The sequence below is a fragment of the Dermacentor silvarum genome, chromosome 1 (genome assembly GCF_013339745.2).
Source record: "Dermacentor silvarum isolate Dsil-2018 chromosome 1, BIME_Dsil_1.4, whole genome shotgun sequence".
Lineage (NCBI taxonomy): Eukaryota > Metazoa > Arthropoda > Arachnida > Ixodida > Ixodidae > Dermacentor > Dermacentor silvarum.
The window spans coordinates 400,791,473-400,815,980 of record NC_051154.1 but is presented as its reverse complement, the minus strand read 5'-3'; the positions used below and the strand labels follow the sequence as shown (position 1 = coordinate 400,815,980).

The following is a 24,508-nucleotide window of genomic DNA, read 5'->3' as shown; positions in this document are numbered from 1 at the left end:
TTGGGAGTCTCCTAGCATTGCATAACAAGAATGTAGCAACGTATGAGTAACATAGGTGTACATATCAATCAATATATACAGTACGGTCTACTCTTATTAATGAGACCACCAAATTAGTATGCCAGCACTAATTGCAGCTCAGTTCTAGTATATGAAGGTCTGGAATCAATATCATCGCTAGATTTCCTGTTGAATAGAATCAAGTGCTTTTTTTTTTCCTCTGAAACTAATGGATTAGTAACGTTCTGTTGTACTGAATACCAATGAGGTTCTCAGTTTAATAGTGGTTCTGTGTTTTGCGGCCATCTTTTATTTATTGCATAGAAAGTTTTTCTTTCCTGTTTTTCTATAAAGTGCAGAAGGGCTGTCCAACTTTACGGCAAGTGGATTATTGTAAGGCCAGTCTGCACGACAGACGAAAGGGTCGCATATCACGTGACTCGGTCACCGCTCCGTGCCGTAGCTGGCACCGACGGTAAAGAGCAGACGCTGTCCGCGTGTCAAGTTGTTCAACATAATTTGCCACCTGTCAAATAATCTTCTGAAATCAAATCTGGAGGGTCATGGCAAGTTCGCGACACATTGACGGCTCTCGAAGTGGCGTGAAGTTCGTTGGTGCACGTATCCAACACCATTTGCGTGCCTATCGGTGGCTAATCGGCCCTATGTTTGCACAATGTTTAACACCTCATGAAATATGCGCTGCTTTTGTTGACGTTCCCTCTGTCTGCATTGCCTTATTATTTCGATCGGTCCTGTCAACCCGGACGAACCTTGTACTGACAGCTGGGGCCCCAGCCGACGCGGTGCCTTTCTGCGGATTGCGGGGTTCAGACGTTGGGGAGCGCTCGCCATCACCAAGTCCGCTACCGCATCAGCCGAGGCTGCCCGTCCGAGGCACCCTCGGCACTCCCTTTACGCCGAAAACTAAGTGAAACTCTCGCTTGGGCGGCATCGACCACCACGAGCCTTGCGGCTCATTTGACATGTGGCACTGCGCGGGTCTCTACACCTAATGTATGAAATATTCGAAAAATCAAATAGTGCATATTCGATTTGCAAATCAAATTACTCTAATCTTAACTATTCGATTTGATTCGGTGATATTCAATATTCGCACACCCCTATTTTTAACCATGGACCAGTACCAACGTACGCAGTTTTCTCTCCTCTTTACTGTTGTCATGCTGCGCATGTGCGGACTGCTTGTGAGCGACTGCAAGAGTTAGAATGCCCGCCGTGGTTGCTCAGTGGCTATGGTGTTGGGCTACTGAGCCCGAGGTCGCGGGATCGAATCCCGGCCACGGCGGCTGCATTTCAATGGGGGCGAAATGCGAAAACACCGGTGTACTTATATTTAGGTGCACGTTAAAGAACCCCAGGTGGTTCCGGACTCGGGAATTATTCCGGAGTTCCCCACTACGGCGTGCCTCATAATCAGCTCGTGGTCATGGCACGTAAAACCCCATTATTATTTTATTTTTTAAGAGCCCCGAGTAATACTAAGGGCCTTTTTTGGGTAAAAAATGTGTCATAATGCATTCGAACCTCCTTATGACAAATCACATCGAACAAGAAAATACTTTCACTGTATCTTATATTCATTTATCGCCAAAAAAAAACATTTTGAGATTTACCTCATGATATTCAAAAACTCATTACATCCATGTTCATTAATTATATCATGCTTCAACAGCATAAAAACAGCTCAGGAGAAGGAAGATGGGACAGAACACAGTGCTGACCTGAACTTGAGCTTGTTGGTAGCATCAAACTCAAGTTCAGGCACTATTATTGCGGCATCTCACGTTCATGGATTACACTTTGAAAGAAATATAAAAAATATGCAACTTTGTAAAAGAAAAGTTTAGATCATGAATTCAATATTTGGCAGTAAATGTTTTGCAATCAAATGCACATTCACTTATTTGTAACTTTCTTTTATTTTGACTTGTTGAAACATAACAGTTAGAACCTGCTCACAATAATAATTATTGGGTTAGTAAGCTCGATAGTTTCAACTTTGTTAACTTGGAAAGTCCAACATTTCACACTTACTGTTTATTGGGTGCATTTCTTGTGTAGCATCGAACTTGCCCTTGGAGGCATTCATCCTGTGGCATGCTTGTCACGTGAGAAATCCTGGAACGGTGCAAAGGTGACTCCCCACAAGTGAGGCTAAAGCTGTTGCAGGAATGTGTGGTTAGGGCATGGAATGTGCGCATTATTTCTGTGTCTTTCAGTGCTCTTTTGTTGTGTTTGTTTATTAAGAGCATTGCGATGCATGCAGACACTGAATTACCCATTTTATAAGCTGCGCTGGCTTATCATTACGTCGACGCACTTATTGTGTGCGCCTTTAAGAATTGCAGAATATCAAATGCTCTTGGTTGCACAGATTCAGTCTAAGGAAAGTGAGGGTGAATGATCACGCAGAAATATCATACAGTCAAACCCACTTATAACAATCCCAGATATAATGATCTATTTGTTATAACAATCAAATTTCAGTGCATTTACAATTTTCCGACCCTGCCTATTGAAACTGCTTCCAGATAAAACAAACATTCTTTAAATTGCCGTGCTGTTACAGTGCATGCTTCGAACCCAGTCACGGTAAAAAGAGGGTGCACGTGAAGTACGAAAGCACGGAAGCCCACCCAGACTGGGCGCACAGCAGTGCATGCCCCACTCCAGTCAAACGGCGATGATGATACAGCCTTTGAGATGAGTGAGCAACTGCCGCACGCCGATTTCGGAAGCTGCGAAGAAGGTCATTCGCCTTTAAGCACACCTTCAGGCAGGATGAGGAGGTGTAAAGCAGAAACATGTGTGCAATATCGAATGCCACGACGGTGGCAGCACGTGCATAACGTCTATTTCAACGATTTGGAACGTCCTTCCACCATGGGAACAACGGCCGCTCAAGCATCCCTGTCAAGCTATATGTAGGCATGGTAGCGAAGCTCCCGCAGTGGCGGCTTGTGGAGGCACAGCTGTGCCATCTGCATTTCACGGGGCCAACTTCTCGGTGGGCTTGTTGCGCCAAGTCTACCGCACCAGCTCACATCACATTGCACACACAGAGCACGGAACAGTACAAATGAAGCGTAAGTAAGTGAGAATATTCGCCACAACATCACTTCACAGTCTACCTTCAATATACCCATCTGTACTTATAGCCTTTATTCTATAACGGCAGGCAGTGCACCAGGGAGCCTTGAGAGTTTTGCATGAATTCAGAGCAATGGGTTCACCCTGATTTTGAACGGAGTAGCATATCCATGTGTCCTTAATACCAACACACATCTGTTATTTTGGTGTCAAGGTAAAATCAACATTACATTGAAATGATGCGCACAAACCACACTTGAATATTCAGTAACACAGCATGAGTGCCACTTGTAGTTTTTTTCTGGTACTGGCGACATAGCTAAAACATAATATTTAGCGAAAAGGCAGTTCAAAAATAAAGTTACTGATCAAATCTTATTAGGTTAATGCTATATATATAGCCATTACTGTGTATGGCTACGCATAAGGTAGTTTTGATGACATTACAGTGTTAAATACGGTAATACAATCTCAGCATATCTAAGCACGTATCGCCACTTCCTTTTACGCTGTAGTGCTTCAGTCAGTCTTCCCAGATTGTTAGGGAGGTTCACGTACTCCACGAATTTACAGAAGGGAAACACGTGTGTGCAACCAGGGAATGTGTTGGAGCATCTATAGTATGTTAGCATGAAAACTCATCATGGCCCAGCAAAGCCCGCATGCTCATGATTATGCCGTTGCTAGTCTCACCATTGACATGCACTTATGTGCCATTTACTAAACCTTGTGCACTGCAGCTTTCAAGCCAGACATGCAGTGCCATGTGTAGTGAGAGGCAGGCATGGTTTGAAGGATAATTTAGAACTGCAGGGCAAAACCACAGACATGATACAGAGAAGCAGAACTGATAGTTGGGCGAGTTGGTACGAATTCATAGTGAAATATTTAGCGCGCACAATCGACAAGGACACAGTGCTCGTGTGTCCCCCTTCAATGTGTCCTTGTCGATTGTGCGTGCTAAATATTTCACTATGATACAGAGAAGGTGTGGTTTTCCTTCTATTTGTTGTATCTGTATTTTTGTGCCGCAGTTGTAAAATGTGAGAGCCAGCTTGGCACCTGGTGACGAAAAGCACAGCAGAGTAGTTGTTTCTGTTATTTTTATGAGTGCAGTTGTCCCACTGAATGCGTAAAAGCTGCTGTAAAGCTGGAAGCTGTTCGGTTGTCATGGTAATATCTTGTGGGCCAGACTGGTGACAGTGCTGGGTCAGATCTGACTCGAACACCACAAGTATTGCCATATTCTGAGCGTAAGTAAAGGTACACAAGTGTGGGTATCAAGCTAGGGTTCTTGGTGTGCTAAGGTAGCACCCAGCAGCTGATATTCTAGAGGCTGGTCCTGTGAAGAATGGCAGACTGTATTTGTTGATGTTATCTGCATAAAAGCTATTTAAACTGTGGCTACTTCCCACTTGCTACGATCTTGGTATGACAAAGCGGTAGTATTTCAATGAAACTGTCAGCTGGAAACTTTGCTGATTGTTGGCGACTGCGTCACGTCAGTGCTGGGTTTCAACACATTTCGAGCAGTCACTGCAGTTGCTTAGAAGACTAGGCAATAATTCTTAGTTCTGAGCATGGGTTTTTATGTATTGTATCATTATATTGTGGCCTCCTCGCCATGACCGAACTAGGACACACATACCAAGAACCCACCTACGAGCCTTGTCCCCCACTGGACATATCGAAATGATGACACTCACTGTCAGAGGGAGAAGCTGACAGTCGCTTGACTTTGGGCTGACTAGATGCTGCATAAGCTTGGGGCAGTGAAGCCGTTTGGGGGTAGTTGAGCCCTTCTACAGGCAGGGTCGATGTTTCATCCCCCCAGGTGGCAGTGGTGGCTGATCTGGAGGCCAGCCAAATTCCCCTGCTGGAGCAGTCGGCCCTGTACCTAGAGGCATTGGAGCTGCTCGAGAAAGAAGGCATCCCTTGCCGGACATACAGGTGAGCCCGGCTGGTGTCTGGAACACACATTGGTTATTAAGTCTTGCTGCCACAAAATTACTCCTATGCTTTGCATGCTTTGCACATTTGTGTCATGCTGGCACAGAAAACACTGCAGCGAAGAGGACAGGACAAGCACCTGACCTATGGTGTTGTCCTCTTTAGCAACGGCGGCCGCATTTTGATGAGGGTGAAATGCGAAAACACCCGTGTACTTAAACTTAGGTGCACATTAAAAAACCCCAGGTGGTCTAAATTTCCGGAGTCCCCACTATGGCGTGCCTCATAATCAGATTGTGGTTTTGGCACGTAAAACCCCATAATTTTGTTCTCTTTAGCACAACACCAATTTGCAGACATAGCCGAGCAGTTCACGTTGTTTTGACTGCGTGCATGTTACAGGAAGTGGCTGCTTCTTTCAGGGTCGAAAGAGGAGAGCAAGCCTGAATGAGGATGGGCTAGGGTGATGAGCTTGTGAGGCACCCCGTGGTCAGCTGAATGTTTATTCATAACACGGCTGATGCAAGAGCGTGCTAAAGCATTTTGTGCAACTTTGGTAGACGGTGTTTTGTCACCCCCGTAGCCCATGTGTGGCCAGTATCAACTGCTGCACGTATCATTTTAGACGCCAAGGTAATGCCTCATAAACAGTAGCACTGGTAAAAGTGATGCTTTAAACTTGTTGCATACACCCACCGCAGTGGCTCAGTCAGCTAAGGCGTTGTGCTGCTGAGCACGAGATCGCGGGATCGAATCCCGGCAGTGGCGGCAGCATTTCGATGGAGGCAAAATGCAAAAACGCCTGTGTGCTTGCGTTGTAGTGCACGTTAAAGAACCCCAGGTGGCCAAAATTAATCCGGAGCCCTCCACTACGGCGTGCCTCATAATCAGAACTGGTTTTGGCATGTTAAACCCCAGAAGGAAGAAGAAACTTGTTGCATACATAATGGAGTGCTTCTGATTGTATGTGGGATTAATATGTGTAAAATGCTTTATAAAAAGTTGAAAGGGCCCCATGTTAAGACATTCATTGCTGGTAGCAATGTGTGTTCCTGCCGCATGTACCATCTTTCCTTTGTTTTGACAGTAATGATTTACATCGGGCAAAATTTTCAGTGACTGGGTGTTTGCTAACTACAGTAGAACCTCGCTCGTACGTTTTGGAAAAAAATGCAAGAGAAAAACGTACTAACTGGGAAAACGTGTGATCTGAAATGATTAAAAAATTTGACAGACTCGACTGTAAATGACATCTGCACAAAATCGTTGCGGCACAAGGCACGAGATGCGAAAGCGCGTGGACCTGTTGGGGCTTCAGTGGCCTGAGACGCGTTTTGTAGGTTTTCCTATTGCATAGTGTTTTAAGACAGCGACAGAAAACCAAAATGAAATCCACCTCGTGGGTGACACTGGATGCCACAGGAGTGAAACGTGACGGCCACATTGCGCTGTCTGCAGCAGGGAACAGCGGGACGTGTGGGTTATCGCCTACACCCAACGTGCTGTGAACCAGATAGGTGAAGATGCTTATCGCAATAGAATTGGTGGTGGTAGCTGCGAATCTGGTGTGCGACGACCCAGGAGGGGATTTGCTGTTACCAGAATAAGAAACTGAATGTGTGCCGACGTTTTCACGTGTGACGGGCAGGCGAGTACTGCAGGGAAGCTGCCTCGATCACGCTTGTTCACGATTGTTCTCAATTGTTCTCGATCACGCACTCCTCGTGCCTTTTCTTGCTTACGTGGTATCTAGCGGCCAAAAAACTTACCATACAATCGCAGTTTGGCGATGTACTAAACGTTGGTGCTAAAAGGTCACGTTTTCTGTGAACGTATGAACCGGTAAAGAAGAAGCGTAACTGTATTGGATCATTTTTTGTGTTCTCTGATGAATCTGGAATTGCAAGGATGCATTCCCATTGTCTTTAACTTGTTCATGTTTGAATTAATGCCAATAGTACATGCACTATGTCAGCAACCATTTGTGATGGATTAGCACCACCATACATCTACGACAGTCACGCTTAAATGGTTAAGAAGCATGTCAACTACCTTTCGCTTTATTTATACTGGCATTATGAGGGGGTCACTTTTGGCTCCTCTTGTTCAATTGCCTTAATTTTTCATCAAAATGTGATTAGTGGCTAGGGAGCTGAGATCATTGATATGGTTTCCTTCCAAGAAGGCATGGTGGGCCATAGTCATGATTATCATATCATTAATAGCTCAAGAATGCTGCAGCAGATGCTCCTTATCTAAGGGAACTCATCAGTAATTCGTCTACTCGTAATTTGAGTCCATGTTTTTGTGTCATACACCGGCTAATCATCGTTTATATTTTGCTGCCTCCAAGCATGTGGGAGCATTTTCGCGTGCTTGTCACTGAAGTCATCGACTGATAATTTGGACATGCTCGAATATTCGGGCAGCTTCGCGGCACTGCCACTGGCCCCATAGACTTGTTGTATAAGGATGACTGAACTTTCGGGCACCTTACAGTGCCCCATTCAATAATTCGGACTCCGCCTGCATACCACCGAGTCGAACAGGTAAAGCAACGTTTTGGCCTCGATACGTCGTTGGCAAGGTCATTAGCCATGTTGTCAGCACCTCCTCAAAACTGAAACTAGCGATCCAGCACCAGCCATGCCAAAGCCATTAAGAGCTGCATTTGTAACGAGTTTCGTGCATTCAGCATTTTGTTCATTTATGTGCTTAATAGCGACATGGTCTTAGCGACATCTTCAAGTAGTTTCAAGTGGTGTCCATCCTTAGTGTCTGTACCAGCGATGGCAGTGATTAAGTTAGGGAAGCACCGGACAACGTCTGTAGTAAAAAAACCTGTGATCATTTTGCTATTGCAGCATGGTCGACTTATTGTTGCCTGGGGATGAAGATTCGGTGCGCACTTTGTACTTTTGTGTGTGTGTGTGTAGCAACACCATGACAATGGTCAAGATATGGGCTGACCAGGCTGCAGGCAATCGTATCTGTGCACAGCAACGCTTTGACAAACTTTGGCCGTATTCTCAGTTGATCACTTTTGAAGATACTTTCACTTTTTCTATATTTCTGTAACTAACACTGTATGCGTCGACAGGCAACAGCGTTCCTGGCACCGTGATAAGACACCATGCTTGGAACTTTGCCAAGAATGTTGTCGCTGATAGACGCTGATGCGTCTGATACTAGTCATGTGAAAGTGAAAGTATCCCCAAAAATTGTCCATAAAATGGGCACACTTATTTTTGAGCACTTGGGGAATAATGTCACCTATTTTCCCAATTATTCTGACCGTTAGACAGTTCTTGCCGAGGCCAAATTATCAGTCGATGGCAGTACATCAGCTTGCTGCCTTCTGGTGCGTGTCCGCACTCTCTGCGGCTTGGCACGAGGCGAGAACTGCACCACTTTTGAAGCACACAGCCACATGCCGCCATGTATTCCGCCTGTGTGCTTTCACTGCAATGCTTCTCCACACTTTGTGCAGCAAGTTTTTTCAGCGTTCTTACCGCCTATTTATTTCTCTAGTAAGAGGTGTGTGTATGAGGCATTTGGGCTTGTGTACTTGTACTACAGTTGCGAGCAAGTGCCTGAGGGCTACAGATGCTACCCACCGTTGCTGGCTTAGCGGCTGTGGTGTTGGCGCTGCTAACTGCGGTGGTCACATTTAAATGGGGGCGAAATGCAAAAACGCCCGTGTGCCGTGCATTGGGGGCACGTTACAGATCCCCTGGTGGCCAAAATTATTCTGGAGTCCCCCACTACGGCGTGCCTCATAATGAAGTCGCGGTTTTGGCACGTTAAACCTCAGAATTTAATTCCACAGATGCTACGAACCTTGTATTTTCGTCGTAGCTTAGGCACGTATGCTGAAATGAATTACTACAACCTACCTGCACCTGTTCAGTCAATGCAATATGTTCAGAGAATTCCAGTTTGCACGGCTGTGTTAGCAGAAATTATAATGTTCTTGCTGATGCCATGGTCTCTCTGTGTACACCTGTGGACCAAAAGCAAGAAGTGCATCTGGCCTTTCTAGGTGCAGTGAGGGCCAGCTTTGCGATCGAATGAGTTCTGTAGTGCTCTGTTTTGCTTTAGGTGTATATGTGTACTGCTGCTGTGTACTTTCTGTTAATATACCACAGTGTTTGCTTATGCTCTTAACACCAATGCACATTCAGGGCGGATGTGGTTCGGTGCAGCTCGCGGGAAGACTACCTGGCGAAAATCCACTGCATACGCCTTGCATTCAAGGTGAGGCTTTTGATAACTTTCACACAATTAACTGCAGCTAACTTGCCACATACTTCTGTAAATGCTCGTTCAAGTTCCACAGAGGTGCGAAACAGGTTTAAAATTGTGAGAAAATCCGTTGAACCATCAGGAGTGGGAAAAAAACAAGCCACATTTACAGTGGCCAATTTATTTGCCGAACCTGGCAGGCATCGAAAAATAGTCCGATAAATCGAACAGTGCAAAAAATTCATTCAGCCAAGAAAATAAAATTGATTAGGCTTAGAGTGGCTTGAAAAAATCTAATAATTCCCTGCCTCATACAACGCTTGGAGGTGATCAGATTTGCTTAAATTTGCACAAGAGTGACGTCTCCGTATACGCTCGAGCAGAGCATCACTGCATTGGTGATCGCCGCTGGTTGCTGGCGGTCATCATCGTCGTTGTCTGAGCAGCTTTCTGGCTGCAAGACAATTAAGTGTACAGTTTCGTCATTCGTGCTTTCCATGTTTCTTTCCACCATTTGGCTCTTGCGAAGGCACAGGAGGTGGCGCCATCGTGCCGAGCACACGCATGCGAGGCCGCACAAACACGCACAAAGATGCGCGCAACGTCTCCGAGACACTTGTTTTGTGGACATGCCATGTGCAAAAGGTGACCAAAACTAAAGAAAAGAACAGAAAAAAAGACGAATTCCGCATTAAGTGATTGTGACAGTAGTGCTGACCGAAAAAGAACAAAAAAGTGTCGTCCCTGGAGTGTTTTATCAGCCAAGGAAGAGCGGGCATGGCCACCAAGACGGGAGGATGGCATGCGCGCTCTCTATCGATAGCGAGAGCTTTTTTACAGCGTAAGCTGTTATGGGCTCATTCCAATAGCCTTTTCGGTTCGCGACGATGCCGCTGCCGGTGTTCGGCGCCGTAACCGCTGTCGCCGGAAATGCGAAAAAAGTACCCGCATCCCACCGGGATCGAGCCCGCGCACGCTGCGTGGGAGCCAGATACTCTTCTAGGTACTTACTATCGGACAGCGGAAAAATGCCCTGTAAGGCAAGCGCGCAGGGCCAGACGATCCGAGCCTCTGCCATACTGGTGGCGCCATCTAGGTAAGACGCCTGCAAACGCACATGCGCAGGCACAGACGACGAGATGCAATTCAGACGAGGCGCGCGATCAGCATGATCTCGAGCTGCCCAAGCTGCCGAGCCTCCGCCAGTATGGTGGCGCCATCTAGTTAAGCTGCCTGCAAATGCAGCGTGCCCGACATGTAAGTTGCAGTTGTGAGGCTTGATCGGGCTCAGCAGACTACTGTGCAGAGAGCATTACAAGCCGCAGCTTGCCGTCGACGCCGGGCGTACAGTTCAGATCGTTCTTGTCAAAACGAGGCAAACAGACTGCTGCGAAGACCCTGTTGTGCGTGGTGCCCAAATTGGAGCTACTCTTGAGCCGCTCCACCAGCTTACGCTGTGACTGTGCTGCGTGTGCCGCGCAGGCCTGTGACTTTTTTCACTCCTTTTGGGTAGAAAGTCGATTGCACATGCGTGGCTTTGATTCGGCGGGCGATTTCAACTGAGTTGCGGCTGCGCCCTCCTCTATGCGATTTGCCGTGCGGCTCCCTCTCTTCACCCTTCTTTTTGTAACTCTCGCTCGCAGGCCCGTGCGAAGGCGCAACCGCAGAACATTTGGCGCGGCTTCGTGGCAGAGACGCCGCCTGCCAGTTTAATCGGAAGTTCTTAAGTTGCATTTGCCTCGCTTGCAGTTTAAACGTCTACAAGATCTGTACCTGAGTAATGATTTTAACTGCTATCCGTAACATTGGTTTTCCTTACGGCTGGCCAAATGTGTGCATGTGTATGCATCCGCACAGGCACCTGTGTATCTGTATATCCACCGTGGCACTCGTGTCGATGCATGTGCATGATTGTCACCGAGCATATTGTTTTGTGCTAGGTACACCTCAACAAGCTTCCACTTTCCACTACGCGCCCAAAATGAACTCTTCCTGCGCAATGCCTTGATGGAAGCGTCCATTTCTAAAAGTTCAGGAGGCGCACGTGGGCAGCACAGCAGAGGTGTTGCGCGCTGCCGCTATCTGCCGACGCTGGCGAGGTTCAAAGTAACGAATTGTGTCGGGTGTTTAGTGACGCCATGCTGAGCCGATTTAGTTTTAATCACTGCACTGGCGCCGCAGGCAAGCTTTGTTTGTTGTGACAAGTATGACGGCGTTCAAGTGCACTTTCGTCCAGGACCGGACAAATCCAAAACATTGCGAGTTTGTAGCCTGGGTTAGGCCCATTGAAAGTAACGCGAATGCAGCATACTGTTCGCTATGCAGAAAGCAGTTTTCGCTCAGCAACATGGGAAGAAGAGAGGTGACAAGTCACGCTGAAAGTAAGAAGCACCGACTTGCTGCGACCGGAGCCAGGACACCCTCTGTAGCTTCATTCTTGACGCCGCCGGCTGCCATTGTGATCAAAGCCGGGCCAGTGGCGTCAGGTTCTGCGCAGCCTTCATCTTCTTCAACTACAGCTACGGACTTCCAACCCGAGCGTGCAGCAAAGGACATTTTTCAGCGTGACACAGAGGTCATAAAGGCTGAGGTGATGTGGTGTCTTAATGCTGTGATGATGCACACATCGCTCCGTGCTGCTGCAGCATCAGCTTCTCTGTTCCCGTTGATGTTCCCGTCATCAGCTATAGCCAAGAAAATGCAGCTTGGCAAAGACAAGGTGGGATATACTATTGTCCATGGCCTCGCACCTTTCTTTAGAGAGAGCCTCGTGTCGGAAGTGAGCCAAGCCTCCCACCTCGCCTTAGCATTTGACGAATCGTTACACAAATCTGCACAAAAAGAGCAAATGGACGTGTTGGTTCGTTTTTTGTCGGATGCGGAGGAGTGCGTGAAAACACGCTACCTGACGTCATGCTTTCTTGGGCGCACAGGAGCTGAAGAATTGGTGTCCGCATTTAAAAGTTCCACAGATGAACTCTCACGATCGAAAATTCTTCAGATATCAATGGATGGGCCAAACGTAAACATGAAATTTCTCCGTGAGATCAAGCAAGAACTGTGTGAGTCCAGTGACGGCCGCCAAATTCTCGAAGTTGGAAGCTGTGGCCTTCATGTAGTGAACGGCGCGTTCAAAACAGGACACGCTGCAACAGGGTGGCAACTCGTTGAATTTCTCCGGGCTATCCACAGTTTATTGAAATGTGTACCTGCCCGACACGCTCAATACGCACGAATCACCGGCAGTAACGTTTACCCGTTGAAGTTTTGCGCCGTGTGGTGGCTTAACAATGTTAGTGTAATTTCGAGGGCACTTGAGGTCCTGCCGTATCTACAGGTGACGTTTCGCTGCTGCACCAAATGCTTATTTATATAAGAATGTTTTGAGGCGGGAAGGTGGTAAAGACTTCGGACGCTGCTCGACAAGTGTCCCATTCTGATCTCGACGAAAACCTCCGAGCCGCCCCCAGAGGCACCGGCAACAGTCACCAACGTCGTGCGCGTTCGGTGCGAATGAGGGCAGAACGCCGACGGCGTTGACAACAGTTCTGCGCGTTGCTGGTGCTGCTGCATGTCAAAGTTTATACAGCTGATAAAACTACTATCCTTTCTCCGTATAGACCGTTTTTTCATGGGCACCGCCATTGCGTAGACAGTGGCGCATCTATGGGCAGTTGGCATGCTGGCTTGGGTGAACGCCCGTGTTGTATGCTGTGGTATATGCTCGGCGGCAGTTTCTGGCGGATTTTTTCGCACTTGCGCGGTCTATTTAGCATGAAATGGCGTATTCTACGTGGGGAACGGTCCTGTGAGGCGTAGTGAAGGAATTTAAGTCTGAAGTAATTAAGCGGCTGGAGTAACTGCTGGTGTTAGGGCGGACAGAGCACTCAGCGCGAGGTGCGCGTGTTTGTTTCAGCTTACAATCAGCCTCAGATATCAGTTAGGTATTTCTGAAAATTCGTTTCACGAATGTCACCTTACTGCAGCATTCTCAGCATTGCAATTCTAAGCTCTGGTTTAGCTGCAACGAGTATAGTTACGAAACATTTGACGATCCTAACAGTGTGGGTACCGTTCTGCTGGAGAATAAGTCGTGCTGTTTTCTTTGACAAGCGCTCAAGATGTTATGTGTAGACATATTAGGCGACTGCCTTGTTTGCTGAGCAAGGTTTCCGCCTACAAATAAAATAGTTTGGTTAATAATAACCGCATACCACTTTTCGAGTGGTCGAACGACCAGCTGCAGACTGTGCGAGCGCCCGAGTCAATACTAAATGCTGTGTTATAGATCTGTCTGTTCTATATAGCGTATGGTCCAAGTGGTCCAGACATGCGACACGACCATGCGGAGTCTTATTGTGCCGTTATCTCGTGTTCTGTTTTATTTTGCCGCAAAAAGAGGACATATGACCTCTTTTTTTTTTTTTCAGTCTCCTAAGTTCAGTCATTTATGACGCATTCACCCGCGTTACGGAAATTGTCCTTACAAATAGCTGTTGGATTCTCTTTATGCGATCCCCTTTGTATATTGTGCCTTAAAGGGCAAAAAAGGCAATGCTGATCTAAGCACGAAGCAGTTGTGTGTATCATGTTGGTTTGCCAACCGCAGTGCTCGCTGTATTGAGCAAAGCCTTCGGCCTCTTGCAGGAGGCTAACGTAGACATAGTGACTTGAAGTCTACAAGGCTTTAAATGCGTGAGAACGATGCCGGAGGCTGATGGAAATGTTTCACTACAACTCTTCGTCGAGTGAAAACCGATAAATCCAACATAGTTCACAACACATACACACACCGCGGCTGATGATGCGCGTCGCATTTTTGCACATCCAAGAGAAATTTCCAGATACGTAGCTACTGTTTCGCCTAAAGGCTACACAGTGGTTGTTCGACGATCTCGTAAGAACTGACATCCCGTAAATTGCACTCGCAACTAGCTAAAACACCTCCAAATCGTTCCGCAGCGCGCGACCGGCAACACATTCAAGCCGCGCCGCGCCGGCTCGCACAAGCCAGAGAGGAGGAAAGGCTCGTCGCGCGCCCTTTCCTCCTTACCCGATGAAAAGGTCTATAGCTCTCTACTAATTTGCTATCGCACTTGATGCTTCGCCTTTCGGGTGAAACTGCAACATTTTTTTTAACATGCTTGCTAAAGGGTGACAGCATCAGGCAAGATGGTGTCAGCCCGCCCGTCTTGATATAAAAGAAAGTTCCATTTCACTCAGGGAATTTAGCAAAATCACTCAGGGAAAACCTGGAAAACTCGGGGAATCTGCAACTGTCAACTTGGTAGACACCCTGACCTGGAGAACATTTTATTCAGCAAACTTTTTCTCTTTTGAACTTTCTGAAGAGCCTGGGGAGCTTAAAGAACGCAACGGAAGTCTCGTTCACCAAAGTCTCGCTGAGTATTAACTGCATAGTTTAATGCGTGCTGAAGGGCAACATTCTTGCTTCTTTTTTTCGCATAGAAGAAGTCGACACTTGACGTGCTTATTTGCACAGTCCGAGGTGCTGACACGTGAAATGCCTGGCCACGGGCTCGAGAAATTGACGCCCTATGTGGTTATTCGCCCAGTCCGAGGTGCCGACGTGCGAAATGCTAGCCGTGGGCTCGAGGAGTCGACGCTCAAAGTGTGTTTGAGCCAACATTGATCTTGTTCAGCGAAGGTTAGGCCTGGCGCTGTCGAGTTCGTGCACTGGGCCCGCTACCGGTGGACGTGAACTTGAATATTAGCAGTTGTGATGAAGGAAATTGCTTTTATAGTTCAGTCCGGGCATTAGCAATTTGAAATCAACTACAATTCACTTGGACGGCGTGCACACAATAAGTGGCAAGTGGCGACATAGCGTGCTGTGGCAACATCTGTACGTTATTGTTCCCAAAGGCCGCCAGTCGCATTTCCTGCGTAGATGGATGGATCTGTACGTGTAGTTCTGGTGACACACTCCTTAATTCTAGAGATGCACTCTTTACCGCCACGTCAAACGGGAAACAAGAGATGGTGCGTTCGGCACAGCAGTATAAACAACCGCTCACTCAGTTGCCAACAGTGTCAGCGAGGGCATCCGCGTTTTCGTGGCAGAGCTACAGGGCCTATAAATTAGTGCTTATGCGAGCATGGTTTTCGTTAATAATACTTTATGGAACACACAAACTAAGTATCATGAAGTTAAAGAAAAGTGAAAAATTAACAGCCCATAAATATGTATAGCTTGTTCACAGTCGTCATTGTTTAAGGAGCTCCGCCGCTCATACTGATTCATCCCAGAGTAGAACAACACGGCTCATATGTGCAGATATGTATGTTTTTGTATGCTTTGACGTTATTTCATATAAGCAATGCACCACATCCACAATATCTGAAGCTAGCAACGATCTGTGGCTGTAGATGTCGATGTAAACAAATGCACTGCTTTGTTAAGTCCAACGCAGAAGGCTGCACTCGAAGGGTTCTTGAATATGCAAAATCTGTAAAGAATGTGTAAAAGGAATACAAAAAGTGAGCTGCAAGTGCACAAATCAGCAACAACGAATTCCAAGGCAGCCGCGTCGGCAGATGGAACCCAGCGTGCCTTTATCGGCCGCACTGTTAGCACAATAGCACACTCAGGCCTGCTCACCCAGTAGTCGGTGAGTGCTGCATGGCTTCCAGGAACGACATGCTGCCCGGGAGAAGCCATTAATAATTATTCGCAATCCATGAAACGCCCAACCAACGCTCACTCAACATGGGCACAGGTGCACAAATTAGCAGGTGAAAGCCCCGGCACCCTTCCGAAACATTTCCAGCAGTGTGCGGCGAGGGCAGCACAGGAACATGGAAAGGTTGCCACAAAGCATAAATGCGGCTATTGGAAGGAGAAACATAGGGTGTTCAAATTTGAAGTGTGCAGTAGCTTCGAAAAGCGTTGCCACTAGCTTGCTACCCGTGCCGAGTGCCACCAAAGGCCGAGCAGATGGAAGGGCTTTTGACTGCGGCAGTGTTTGGCAGACATTTTCGGCACAACTGCTGCATTTGCAGAAGGTAAAGGAGGCTGAAGAAAGGCTGCAACACATTGATTCAATGCCGGCTACCAAACGAAAATCAGATTTTCTCGCTGACGCCGCCGCGGCTGGGTCATGGAGATGCGTTTCGTTATCCATTACGTAAATGCTTTGCTCTCTTGTGTGAAGCGCACGGTATGTGGTGGCGATGTGACAGTGGGCAAAGGTGACTGCAGCCTCACCATAAAGATATCTCATGCGATGTCTGCTGTGGTGCCATGTGAGCTCGTCACGCATGAGCGGCAGTTAAGTGTGCAACCCTTTCCTCGTGAACATTCTGCGAAATTCAGAACACCGTAAAACAGCACCAATTGACACTTTGTTCGATAATAAACATTGCATACCGCGGCATGCATACTAGGACATGGCAGGGACACTTGAAGGCAAAGCTATTGATGACGACGATAAATATAAGCCTATTTTCTTTTCCTCGTTTTCCTGAGAAAAAAATCTTAATTGCAAACATTCAAAAACTATATCTGTGCTTGAAAAGCAGCTAGAGCTGCAATTTTCGTTGCAACATGTAGCTTAATCTGTAAAAGCACACAATGGTAAGAGTGCATTTTTTTCACCAGCAATCTGACAAGATTGTTTATTCGCTAAACATAGCAGCCATACAAGCAGCCCTAGAAAAATTCAGCAGAAACTGGTGTAAACCTTGGCCCTTGTTGCTGCGTCTACTTAACCTGCTCAGGGCTTGTGGGGTCTCACATGTGCTCTTGGGACAAAGGAACAACAACGCAGTAGTGCAGACAATCAAAAGGGCATTTATTGCACCTTTCATACACTAATATACATACCAGCCGAATTGCTACCAATAGAACATTCACACGGGCGCGCGACAAATCAAGGAAGTCCGACTCACCGCGACCCGATAGCGAGCGAATATGTTCGCCCCATGCTATGACACCATCGCCTAGTCGTTCACGTGTACAGTCACGCTAACGATGGCGCGCTCGAACGATCCGTGTTCGTCCATACCGGTGTCCCGCTCTAAGCCTCGCGCGACGGTCGCGCGAAGCGGGCCGGCGCGCGAAGCGTTCGTGCGTGTTGGTCGCCGATCCCCAGCCAAAGAGAGAGCGCCTCCGACCTTTTTCTCCCAAGTGACCTCGCCGTTCGGTGGCGTTAGCATCGCGACACTAGCGCCATCTCTCGCAACGCGCCACAAACACCGCCGGGTTTAGCCACGCAGAGAAGCCGGACTACAGGAGACATGCGGGGAAAACAACATCAGGGGACGCGTGAGAGTCACGCATTCCCACATCCCCCCAACCTTAAATCACTACACATACGCCGGCGAAACATGTCACAAGGCCTATCAACGCGCGCGTCGCGAACAAAAGTTAGTACATGCGACAGTGGCGCCGCCGAGTAAATGTCCACGCATTATCCACAACGTGCGAGCCGACATTGACTCTGGGGTTCACCGCTGGCATCCGTTGGTCACAGCACCACGTCTGCAGATTCGATGGCACGACTCCAGCCCAGGACTCCGGAAACGGCGACGCAGAAGTCGGCACGAGCAAGCGTCGCGCGCGCCCTGCTGACTAGAGCCGCAGTAGCCGTTGGTGACTGCCGGCTCTTTTCCCAGCCGCCGAGGGTTGCGAGCCGGACATTGGCGGCCGCCGAAGTCGCTGCGCCGAATTGACCACAGACATCTCCAAAGCCTGGGGTAGCTCGATTGTAGTCCGGGGCAGCAGCGCTGACGATGTGCAGGTGACAGCAAACCAGGGGTGACTCCGCTCACGCTGCGTACACTCAACGCACTCGACAAACACTAAAGTAGTGCAAGGGAGAGGAATTCGGCATACGCATCGCCCACGTGGTACGATGTTCAATTCGGCTAGCGAAATTTCTGATGGCATTTCAGATGCTAAGTTCACGTGAACAAAGCTTACTTTCTTGAGTCGAACGAGTAATTTCCATTCGTGCGAGGCGAAATAATGAGGGAAGCAATGTGCGACACCTCAACACCACGGTCCACCAAGTTGTTTCCCTCAACGTGCGACAGACGGCTTTGTTAAGCCTTAGGCCTAATGCGTCGCTACTTTGACAACCGGCATCCAAAAAAAAAAAAACAACACCCAAAATGGACACAAGAACAGGCAGCCGCGAAGAGACGTTAGCTCTGTGAGGTGGTCCTACTCCGCTCGGTGCACACAGCATCCGAGTTGACGGCGCGCACCGTCCCAGACGGTGTCGGAGCGCCCGGTGCCAGGCCGCAATACCAGTCAGCCCGTAGCGGCACCTGTGGCCCGCGGCCACCCGGCTCCCTGAGCCTCGACTTCCGAAGTCAAAGATATAGAAGAAGCTATTTACATAAGAAATTCGGACCACCCACGAGGCTTCCGTACTCACTCGCTTCAGGCTTGCCAATGCTCCGCGGGCGCTAGGCCTCGCTCTCCCAGGATGCAGACCACGTGGCTCTCGTACCGACGAGTGTACTTCAAAACACTCGCGAAAAGGCTTAGCATGTTGAAAAGTTCAAACACGCTACAGCAACCGTCGCCTCACTCAAGAAAGCACACCGCCGACACTAGCGATCAAAATCCACGCTAGGACTACGCTTCGGTTGAAACATCTCGAACCGAGCAAAACTGTTAAAATTATCGTCCGATGCCCCAAGAGGTCCACGTTGGGCAGCCAGATGTGGGGTCTCACATGTGCTCTTGGGACAAAGGAACAACAACGCAGTAGTGCAGACAATCAAAAGGGCATTTATTGCACCTTTCATACACTAATATACATACCAGCCGAATTGCTACCAATAGAACATTCACACGGGCGCGCGACAAATCAAGGAAGTCCGACTCACCGCGACCCGATAGCGAGCGAATATGTTCGCCCCATGCTATGACACCATCGCCTAGTCGTTCACGTGTACAGTCACGCTAACGATGGCGCGCTCGAACGATCCGTGTTCGTCCATACCGGTGTCCCGCTCTAAGCCTCGCGCGACGGTCGCGCGAAGCGGGCCGGCGCGCGAAGCGTTCGTGCGTGTTGGTCGCCGATCCCCAGCCAAAGAGAGAGCGCCTCCGACCTTTTTCTCCCAAGTGACCTCGCCGTTCGGTGGCGTTAGCATCGCGACACTAGCGCCATCTCTCGCAACGCGCCACAAACACCGCCGGGTTTAGCCACGCAGAGAAGCCGGACTACAGGAGACATGCGGGGAAAACAACATCAGGGGACGCGTGAGAGTCACGCATTCCCACAGGCTGATGCCCTCTACGTTCTCAACCAGAAGGTTTGCATATCCTCGAAGAGATGGTGCAGTACCGTTCATTGTTTGGTGCAGTGCGAAATGACTTTGGAATGCCCTGTGAATGAAACGCACTTAATGTTAATTCTTTCATTGCCTCTACAAATGCGCTCATTTCAAGTGCTTTTATGTTCTATTTAATTCAAGATGTTGTAGGTAGCAACATACACTGCGATACAGAAAATTATAGCTTGATCATTGATGTTTTGAATGGATGTATAATTGCTCAGACAATTTTTAAGAATTTTTATGTGAAACTTCAAGAAAGCACCTCAAGGAACACGAATGAAAGTAATTAGTTGCCATTTTTAGTATAAGTGCTGAGATTTTTAAAAAATCTGATATATAGAAAATATGCACCTGGTTCCTAGTTCCCAACTCTTTCAAGTTAGATCACGAAAAAAAAAAATTATGAAGATTTGTTAGCGTCAATACTAGCCATAGTGATGCTAATGATATGCAGGAAAGCAGTAGTTTCACAAATGTGAAATTGGGTAAGTGCCTATTGAACAGGGAATATTTGTTTTTGTTCATTGCCACAGGCACGTGCTTGGTTTTTTAGTGCATTGTTTAGGCTCACGAAGCAATGGTTATCAAGTAATGGGGAGTGCAGAAGCCTCCTTATATTTGATTACTGCATTCGATCAGCTTTTCTGTGCAAGCAAGGTGGTCTAGTGTGTGTTCAACTGTCACTGGAGCCTCCACGTGCTTTGTTCAGTCGCTGTACAGTGCTGTACAGTTATGTGGAGTGTTGCACAATACTGATGAAGAAGGGCACTTGCACAGACGCTGTTAAAAATGTAAAACAGTATACAACTAGTCAAGCTTCGGTCGAAGGTTGGTCTGAAATCGACTGCGTGCTCTTGTGTGCATGAAAACCCCACACCACGGGTAGGATTGGTCATAATAATTTGTACATACGCTGTCAAAGGGCTGATGGATAAAAGCAACATATGTTGGGGAAAATAAAGTTACACTTGATATGTGTCGAGCACAATTATCGAAATAACACATCCTTAGGGGCATCTACCATTGTTTGAAACATTGTTAAAACAGCCTCTACGTCGGATCGGAAAATTTACAACCAGAGAGAAGCTTCTGTGTCTTCACTGCTGCTGTCATTTAAAAATTATGCTGCCAAGTCGATGTAAATTTTGCATCTTTTTATTGTAGAAGTGCTAGAGGCTAGTTTCTAGGATACCTCCAATCAAAGATTTATTTTTCTTGACTCCACAATCTGCCAAAAATTGTCAAGTCTAACACTTAAAGTTCAGTCATCATTTCAAACAATGCATGATGTTGCTAGTAGAACTATTCCAACGGAAATGTTTAGCAATGCATAGAAAAACTGTCGATCAAATTGATCGATCTCTATAGGCGCAGCAACGAAACAGTTAATAATAGTAGAAAAGGCAGTTGATAATAAGGGCAAAGTCAAATTGCACCCAAAACTACAGAGCTGGTCCATACATTGGCTGCACAGGCAGAATGGGGCACTTGCGAGTGCATTCGGGCTCAAACTGTGTTTTAATGTCATTTTTGCAATTGCTGTGGGTATAAGTGACTATGAAATCTTGTGTCCTAATAGCATTAAGCTTTTGTTTTGCATTGTTCAGAGTGGTGGTTCAGTATGTTACATATATAACATGGATGAGTTGCGTGTTTGCACCACGGTTTGTTTCACAGGATCTGGTGGGCCTCTCTTTTGAAACACTGGCTGCTCATTGGCTGATGAGGTTACATGTTTGATTCCTGGCTGTGGCAGCCAGGTTCCTTGTAGGATTGAATGCGAAAGTGCTCCTGTTGTAAGCTTTGATTGCATGCGCAACTCCCATGTTAAGTTCCAAAGCCCTTCACTTGGACACTGCAGGCGCAGCAGCTGATTTTTGTTTCCTCTTTACTTTCTGCACAGCGCCTCACAGATCAGCCAGATGTTCTCCAGTGGCTTATAGAAGCAGCCAATCATATTCTTGGTGGCTTCATGCTGTGTGCTGGAAAAGTAAGTGCAGCACTACTTTCACAACTGAGAACAAAGTGGAAGAAATAATGTGATAGGTTACGGTGATTGATTAGCTTCTCAGGGTGAGAATGGAAAGCACAGTTCACAGGACCACCAAGGGTACACAGGGTGTCCTGTGGATTGCATGTTGATTCCTCAATATGCCATCAAAAGAGTATGTTCATGTGTAGGAAGGTTGAAACCTCCAAGTGCTATTTAATTCTGTCCATTGAAGATTTAATTTCACCACATGTATAGCATCTTCAACATCGTGAAAAGCATACTGCTGCAAAAATTTCAATTCTTGAGTTTTGTCATATAGAGTCTGGACTCCATGCGACAACCTTCAACAGGAATGTCAGCTATGAGAGCATCTACTAGTTTGTGTCTAGCATACTTGGAAAGCACTTATCCAGCCATTCAAAAAATATGCCTGATTTAAAGCATTGTGACAAACAATGAAAGAAGTGAACCCCCTACATTGACACCTAGAGCAAACACTCGGCCGTCTACCTCACACATCGTTTTTCCTAAACACTTGACACATGTTATTTAGACTTGCAGTGCAGGTTCACTCAGAAGTGTTTCAGTGTATGTCACTTCTTTCAAGTATCATTATTTTCACCAGTGTATTTGCCTTTGATGCACCATTTTGGCGTGCACAGTTGCTTATACCGTGCTTGAAGGGGTTAAACAAAACAAAAAAGGGCTACTTTTGAATGCTTTTGAACAACTAAGTGAACCAACCTCCAAGGACTGCTGCTTTGATCAGTTAGAATGATTACCGATATGTAGGGCTCCCAACCTTAAGTTTGCCGACAGACGCCAGTGCCACTCCTTCTGACAGAGAGCAGCGTCACCATGTATCAGGTCGCCGGCACTGTGAGGCGCTCGCGATGCCTGCAATCTTTGCAAAACTGCTCCTCGCATAGCCATAGTTTCGCGATAGTTGGGTAGCCAAGGAGCCCGGTACTTTTGCGTGGTAAACTGCCACAACAGTGACAAAAAAAAAAAAAAAAAACGGGGCATGCAGCTGCCTGTCAAGCAGGCGCGTAGCCAGGGAGGAGGCTGATGGGGCTTCAGCCCCCCCCCCCCCCCCCCCCCCGAAACTATCACCGACGCCGGGAATAATAATAATAATAATAATGATGATGATGATGATGATAATAATAATAATAACATTCAATCAATCAATCATGTTTATTAACGTGCCCAGGAACAACCCTAAGGTCTCAGTGCTGGCGCACGCATACATTACAAACCAAAAAAAAGACACTCAGGGAAAAATCATTAAAAAATAAATGAATAAAAATAAAAATTGTGAAAAGAAGAGAGTACGGACAACAAAGCGGAAAGTAAATACAAAAGAAAAAGGAGGAGAAGGGCACTTGAACAATACATGATATTATAATACAAGGCAAAGCTCGGAAAAGAACGATGACAAGGAGTTATGAAAGATATCAAGTTCACGAAAGTAAGCGTTATAAAGATTCTGTATTCTGTGGACAGTTGAGTGTTCGTGATGACAGGCAGGAACATGGAAAGGTCTATGTTCTCTGGTGATCTTGCGTGGGATGCGGAACATGACACAGCTGAGAAGTTCGGGACACGTGAGGTTACCGTGAAGGAGTTTAAAGAGAAACAGAAGGTCAGCGCGATTACGTCGGTCGTGAAGTGAAGGCAATGACAACAATCCAACAGTGCTAGTACAGGGTGCAATGTCCAGGTTTGCAAAGCGGTGATTATATATGCTTAGAAACATTTTCTGGACACAATCTATAATGTCACTGTTGGATCTAGAAGAGCCATTCCAGACGATCGACGCATATTCGAGTTGAGGAAGACAGATGGTTGTGTATAATTTGCGGAACGGTGTAGGAGACTTGAATTCCCTCGATAGTCTGCATACAGAACCAAGAGAGCGCATACCCCGCATTGCAACACGTTTAGTGTGAGCCGAAAAGTGTAACGTTGCATCAAAAAGTACACCAAGATCATTGATCTCGCAGACCTTACACAACGGCACAGAATCTATAGAATAGGAAAAAGAAATACTTGCTGTTTTACGTGTGAAAGTCATGACTTTGGTCTTAACAGCATTCAAGGTAAGGTTATTATCCTTGCACCATTTAGAAAAGGAAAACAGGTCAGACTGCAGGGCGCGACAGTCATCAACAGTGTGAATTTTCTTAAAAATCTTGATGTCATCGGCATATAGAAGGAAAGAAGAGTTCCGAATAACAGAAAGAACAGAAATAATAATAATAATAATAATAATAATAATAATAATAATAATTTACTTCCCATGAAAAGAATGTGGGGTTCTGGATAAAAAGTTGCACGCAGGCAACTTGACCAGCCCAAAAACCCATCAAAGGCAACCGAGGCCGTCGGGCGCTCACATGTGGGTAAACAGGTGGGAAGGTGTCAATTAAAAAAAAATGTGTATACGAGACAGGTAGTAATACACTTCAACAGTTAGAAAAACAAGTAGTCTGCATTAACAAGGAAATATTGAATTTATACAGGAGCATTATAGATTACATAAAGAAAGTCTTATTATACGAAAACAGAAAAAAATTTGAAAAAAAAAACATAACATAGCAGTATATTCAGTGAAGCATAAACTAAAGCAAATAAAGGGAGGAAAAGTCATACAGTATTGCATATGAACAAACTCATTAAACAACAAGGATTAGTTTGACTGAAAGTAGTTGTGCAGGCTGCATAAGGACAGAAGGTCTATTTCTCGTAAGGCGAGGTTATTGAGTAAAGCCGGAAGTGTATGTCGAAGAATTTGTTGACCATAATTCGTTCTTGAGTGCAGAATGTTCCATTGTTCAGGTGTCCTAGTGTCATAGGCTGCGACATGTTCGTGTAGGCGAGCTATGTTCA

The 24,508-nt window shown here is 46.7% G+C and overlaps 1 protein-coding gene across 5 annotated transcripts in view; it reads left to right on the top strand.

The window, feature by feature from the left end:
- Nucleotides 1–24,508, top strand: part of LOC119437555 (mitoguardin-like) — a 92,639-nt gene that overhangs the window by 26,107 nt on the left and 42,024 nt on the right. For all 5 annotated transcript variants that reach the window (XM_037704561.2, XM_049660706.1, XM_049660705.1 and 2 more), the window contains exons 7-9: nucleotides 4,949–5,064; nucleotides 9,249–9,321; nucleotides 21,527–21,613. In XM_037704561.2, the coding sequence (XP_037560489.1) occupies nucleotides 4,949–5,064; nucleotides 9,249–9,321; nucleotides 21,527–21,613 (276 nt within the window). The remainder of the gene's footprint in view (nucleotides 1–4,948; nucleotides 5,065–9,248; nucleotides 9,322–21,526; nucleotides 21,614–24,508) is intronic.